A 6,061-nucleotide genomic window follows, 5' to 3' on the forward strand; every position below is an offset into this window, starting at 1 on the left:
CAAGACACTGAAAATGTTCTTTCAGGCTGCTAATGCAAGTATAGAACGGGGCTCATTAGATGGTTGCAAAAAAAATGACATGACGAGCAATCAACTCCAAATTGCCTTAAAACTTGCATGTGCGCTTGCGTGTTCCACACACATAAATGGATGTAACAACGTGACACCAGTTCATCACGAAATGTGGTTAAGGCAGTGATTTGACAGGGCTTTGGTTCGGTTTTGTCATTGGCAGCTCCTGGCCCGTGTGTTGCTGCCCCCTAGAGGTTGCAGAACATATTTTCATTATATTCAACTAGCCGAGTTCAGACCTCCAGTACGTTTAGACTGCAAGACTATATCTCAAAAGTTATAAAATAACCACAATAATACTATTACAATTTCTCTGCCGCTACGGTAAAAAAGAGTTGAGATTATTATTGTACTGAAGGCTATACAACGTTTCCCGGCCACTTCATAAACAGCCTTCTCTTCAATCCACTTTAATTATTGGAGTGATGAGAAGAGATTTGAATCTTATTTTCAAATCGTCTCATGAATAATCTTTGTAATAAGCCCAAAATATGCCCCATGAATCAACTGTTTAATAAGACACTAGTCACGTGAGGCATAAAGGCAGCCAATTGCTATGAATTATTGTAGGATGAATAATAGCTTGTTATTATTATTTTTTTTACAATTGAAGCTAGTAATGCTTTAACATTTGGTCTCATTCTACAATAGTGCCATTGGCAGATCGAATCAAACTGACAAAATGAGAATGACTGTTAAATGATTATGGGGTTTGGCTAAATGACCAGCTATGAGGTTATGTCTCTCAAGAGTCTAAAATGATTGAATATTTTTGTCCCCGCTAAACTCTCTTCTCTATTCAGTCCAAAAGGCAGAGAAAGTAGTCCATGATGCTCTGACCTTGCATAGAATTGGAATGGTGCTACTTATTACAACTACAGCTATGACCTTCGTTAAAAGGGATCAGATCTTATGAGTCAACAAACTAAGCAAACGTATTCCTTTAGATATGAGTAGCTTTCATATCAGGCAAAGATTTGTGAGGATTGCAAGCCAAGGGGAACTGAAATTGTAGCGACACGTGGAGCCACTTGAAGGCGCTGTTCTGAAAATGCCTCCCCTGTGGTTTCCATGGAGCTGCATTCCTTCTGCTCGTACACCAGCTTCACTACCCTATTGGTTGGAGCTGGGAGGGGGCCATTTATGTTGTGATTGGCTGATGATGTGGTCATCGGTTAGTGAAGAGTTTGGTGGCACTACCCCCCCCCCTCATCCCCCCCCCCCTCACCCCCCCGCCCGCCCATGCACCCAACGTTAAAAATGTCGATCTCGACACATAAGAACATATAGGACAGATTTCCTTCCTCACACATGCGGTGGATGAATACTGAGAAATGAAAGAGAAGGGAAAAAAGGGGAAGCTAAACCATAGAGGGAATGAGGGTTCAGGGAGAGGAGGAGAGCGGGAGAGGAGGAGAGAGAGCAGTTTCCATAGCAACACCAAAAGGAGGGGAGGAGTTAGCATGTTGCTGGCAGATACAGTGGAACAGTCTATGTACCATGTCTCTGTGGTGAAAGACCATCACCGCTCGTATTCCTTCATCAGACACTGCACCCCGCTTGTCCCTTGGCCTTCCTACTTTGTAAAGGTAGTTAAAGAGCTGGGCATGGATGATCAAAAACACTTAAACACCTTTTTTTGGCATCTATTATTTTGATTATCCAACTGGTGGGCTGATAGCAGACCTACAGTAAATGAAACCCCTTCTCAAGCCTGTTCCACAACATCCTGTGGATGAGGATGCTGGTACGACAGCACAGATAGCTTCGACAGGTCTACTTTTAGGGGAGTCATTTCAGCATGAGAGCCATCCCCTCCTGCCCCTCATTACTATTCACATCACCACTATTGTTATGTAATAAAAAAATCAGGCAATTTTATTTAAAACATGAAACATGTTACAACAGAAAAACCTTACAATGAAGCTTGGTTTTGACCCAAGTTATAAAAGATAACAAGCAGAAGTTAGGGTTTTAAAGAAACAAAACAATTCACCTTAAGGAAACTATGTTAAATATGGCACCATTAAATAAAGGCGAGACAGGAAGCAACTGGAAAACTCAACACCGCTTGTTACAAAATATATAGATAACGTAAACATTACAGTATAATATCGACTACACATGACCTGGCAGCTTTGCTGATGTCCTACTGCTACACTGATACATCTATGACAAACAAAGATGGTTTTGGCATTATGTCATTAACAGGTCTGGAACCAGGTTTTGGTGAACAGCTCATGGTGATTGTGTTGCAGAAGGTCTAGGCCTGTTTTAATAAAGTACAGTACAATAATATAGTAAAGGGGTGTTAGTGTTTCAATGGCTAGAGAAATACTATTTTAAATGTTGTAGTGTATATGTATAACATACATTTTGGCATAGGAGGTTGTGAGTTTAAGATCTAGTAGTGATATATGTATACCACTGTCTCCCCCTGGAGGTTCCTCCATACATGTCGAAGGATCTGCTTAACATGTCAATATCCAGACCAAATCAACAGATCAGTATACATAAAAGACATACAGTCAAAAAGGGAGGCCCAAAAATGCGACGAGCATGCTGGGAAATGGAGTATTCACAGTAAACACAGTAGAATTCCTGCATCCCAATCATCTTCCCTAGAATGTTTGTGCACTCCTCTCCCATTACATATGTCTTTTTTCTTTACACATTTACAGGCGGGTGGGAGAGGAACCCAAAACTAAGAGAACAGGGATGTAGCGTAACAACAACATTCTCTATGGCAACACTTCACAGTAAGGACAGCTTTGTGAGGTGATGGACTCCTTGGTTTTCAAGGGGTGGACCCTGGGGGGGGGGGTGTCTTTAGGAGGCCAGGCCCAGAAGAAATCCACCGACAAACCCACTGGATAACACAATGTTCCTCTTCACAAACTCAGTGGCCTGCAGGAGTGAAGGGAAGAGAAGGAGGAGAGGAGGCAGAGAACATACAGAAATATTAAGCATGTCATGTGTCCAGTTATACACTAGAGGGCACAGTTGCTGTGGTCATCCAAATCTGTTTCCCCGCTAGAAATGAACTCTTTTGAAAAAGCATGCAAATACAAGCATATGACGACACTCCCCTTTCTAGGAAATGACCTAATGAAGAGATATTGTTGAAGCTGCAGCCAATAGTAAACCTTGGTGCAGATGAGCTTGTGAGGTTTGCCCAGCTCTCAGTGACATGCAGTTTAGATAGAGAAAAACATGGTGTGTTTAAGATTATTATTAGATTTTTTTTTTTTATCAAAAAACTGGAATCCCTACTTCATAAACACAAATAAACCCACCACAATTTTTTATTTATTTTTTTAAAGCAAAACAGTTTTGTGCAGGTACCTTTACCTCCTCAATGAAGGAGTTTATTTCAGGAGCAGCTTTTGTAGCTTTTTTCTTTAGATGCTTCTTGGCCTTGTTGACATCTTTCTCCACCTTTTTCCAATCCACCTGGACGTACCCACTGTGATTGGCGATCTACAGAGGACCACACATAGCGCAAAGGTGAGTGGGAAGTGTCGTTTATCATCTAGCACAGAGGTCTTCAACCCTGGTCCTTCAAATGAATGGGTCCTTATCTAGTTATGCAGAAGTCTGTTAACGACCCATTCATTTGACTCAGGTGTGTTGGAGCAGGGAAACATCTAACACGTGCAGGACAGGGGGTCCCTGAGGACCAGGGTTGAAGACCTCTTCCCTATTAACATGTTCATACCCTGTGAAAACTGAGGCTAGACTCTTTTCATTTACAAGTACATGATACGTTTCTTACCTGTAACAATAAGAATCCTCCACCAGCAGCTGTAGCAGCTATTTTCCCTACTCTCTGGAACAGGTATCCCGCACACCTGACAGGAGCACACACAGATATTTATCAGCATTAACATGAAAACCAAACCAACAAGTTATTAACTCGGGTATGTTGCCAGGTTAAGAATGGGCTGACGATTATGGTCACGTTCCTTATAACAGTTATATAACTCAGTGTTTCCCGCAGAAAATGTGTTAGTCAAGGTGGTAGGGTGAGATTTGCTGATGGACGTTTTTTGCTGACAAAAACAAAGTTCTCTAGAGAAGGGAGACCGCCGTTGGAATTAAAGGGAGAAAACTAGCGGAGAAAACTGGCGGAAAAACACAGCAAATATCGCTAATATATATATATTTTTTTTAAACGTGTGTTGCTAAGGCGGCCGCCTTAACTGCAAAGGGCCGCGGGAAACCCTGGGTCTGTTAGTTAGCGAGAGTTCCAGGGCTCACCATCCTGTCACTCCTCCCATCATGATCTGCGTTGCCACGGAGTACTTCTCAGCAATAGGGCCAGAGTTGTTACCGAACACTCTGCTCCACCACTGATGCTGCCTGGCATACTCAGTCAGGTCCACCACTTCGTACGCATCATCCTCACTCTCAGGGTCATCCTGACCATCTGCAACACACCACGAGGAACAGGCGACTAGCTTAGCAACCTAGTTATCATATCTGCTCAATTTATTCAATCAGAAGGTTGCCGGTTCGGTTCCCGGCCGTGCAAAATGACGTTGTGTCCTTGGGCAAGGCAGTTCACCCTACTTGCCTCGGGGGGAATGTCCCTGTACTTGCTGTAAGTCGCTCAGGATAAGAGCATCTGCTAAATGACTAAATGTAAATGTATACGTAAAGGACTGTAAGCTTCCCAAACCAGCTCCCTTTCCAGAGGTCCATGACTTGTTGCCTACATTCACATTCATTTTATTGTTACAAGAATGACTATGTAACCACACACTCATTGCAATTAAGGAGCTACTACTGTAATAACCGTATTAGTTAATGTTGTTTATTTTGCTGATGAGGTGGCTAGCCCATGAAGAGGTATGTGGTTATAGCAGAGCAATCTTGGATGAAGGGGACAATTCCTTGCTAGATAGAACAATGGTCTACACTGCATCTTCTTAACATTATATGATGGTAGAAAATCTAGATGGTAAACTGGACTAGTTTGCTTTCATTTTCTGCTGGTTATCCTCCCTGAAAGTTAAATGCAGCGGGCAGTATTACAGCGTACAATCGACTAAATTCGGTTAAACGAAAGCCCAATTCTGAAGTGGCTTATTCAATGATGCTGTGCGAGGCTGCTGTGTTGTGAGCTAGCTTGGTTGCTAACAAAACAAGCTAGCTGACCGCCTTGTAAAGGCCAGCCCAGCAAGCTAAAGTACACGGCATTGGCAAACTTGGCTCAAATACCTCGCTACTAGTACCAATAAAAGAAGCTGACAGTTTAAAAAATCGTAATTTGTCATTTTAATAGTAATTTGTGCTATTATTTAATCATCTTCCACTCACCTTCTCGACGATCAGCCATTTTGGTGAAAATGTTACATTAGGATGTTGACAACAGTCTGCAAGTCCCGCCTACAAGCATGATGCAGTGCCACGTCAGCGCTTTAATCTTTTTATTCTACAAGTTTATTTCTAGTTGCCTATAATAAAATGCTATGGAATAGTTTGACTTTCATACCTAATTGTTGAACTCTAATAATTATATAAGTGATAAGCAATGACAGACAAAAAAATTATTCAGAAGGGCACTATGTGTCTCAAAGAGAAAATAATGAATTAAGTAATATTTGATTGTGGATGATAATCGCTAAACACATAATGATTTGATGGGGCGGAGGGGGGACATTACATTCTATATTCTATTCAAAGGCGGTTTTTATGAAATATGTAAACGTTGATTTAATATGGAATTGTAAATGACCCGAAATCAATGTTTAAAAGTGCTTACTAAAACTAAGGTAAAATGATTAAATAAAAAGTCTTACTAAGCCGTACAAGCAACTGTTGAATTTGTCTTGACATTTAGACAATTTAAATTATCACAAGTTGTGTGTTGTGTATACAGCATAAATAGGCCTACCACGCCTGTCTGAAATGTCTGGAGATGCGTAATGAACATGTTATAAAGCACAATCTGGATTTTTCATCGTAATACATGCCATTGCTGGAT

General features: G+C 41.3%; 1 protein-coding gene across 2 annotated transcripts; it reads right to left on the reverse strand.

Moving 5' to 3' along the window:
• Positions 1-1,921: 1,921 nt before the first annotated feature.
• On the reverse strand, positions 1,922-5,491 carry LOC146260666 (FUN14 domain-containing protein 1). Of its 2 annotated transcripts, none has more exons than XM_084667637.1 (5): positions 5,395-5,491; positions 4,333-4,501; positions 3,848-3,923; positions 3,424-3,552; positions 1,922-2,979 (listed from the first exon to the last, which is right to left on the reverse strand). In XM_084667637.1, the coding sequence occupies exons 1-5, from the start codon at positions 5,411-5,413 to the stop codon at positions 2,902-2,904; spliced, it is 471 nt and encodes a 156-aa protein (XP_084523763.1). In that variant the 5' UTR covers positions 5,414-5,491; the 3' UTR covers positions 1,922-2,901. The 2 variants fall into 2 exon arrangements, with proteins under 2 accessions (XP_084523763.1, XP_084523762.1); XM_084667636.1 differs by having other exon boundaries at positions 3,418-3,552.
• Between the last annotated feature and the right edge of the window lie 570 nt (positions 5,492-6,061).

Source organism: Hypomesus nipponensis, chromosome 12 (assembly GCF_054491055.1).
Source record: "Hypomesus nipponensis isolate SF chromosome 12, ASM5449105v1, whole genome shotgun sequence".
Lineage (NCBI taxonomy): Eukaryota > Metazoa > Chordata > Actinopteri > Osmeriformes > Osmeridae > Hypomesus > Hypomesus nipponensis.

Coding starts and splice junctions, on each gene's coding strand:
- LOC146260666 (XM_084667636.1), bottom strand. Junction 3,553..3,847: donor GAGGATTCTTATTGTTACAG/GTAAGAAACGTA, acceptor GGTCCTCTGTAG/ATCGCCAATCACAGTGGGTA. Junction 2,980..3,417: donor CCTTCATTGAGGAGGTAAAG/GTACCTGCACAA, acceptor TCACTCCTGCAG/GCCACTGAGTTTGTGAAGAG.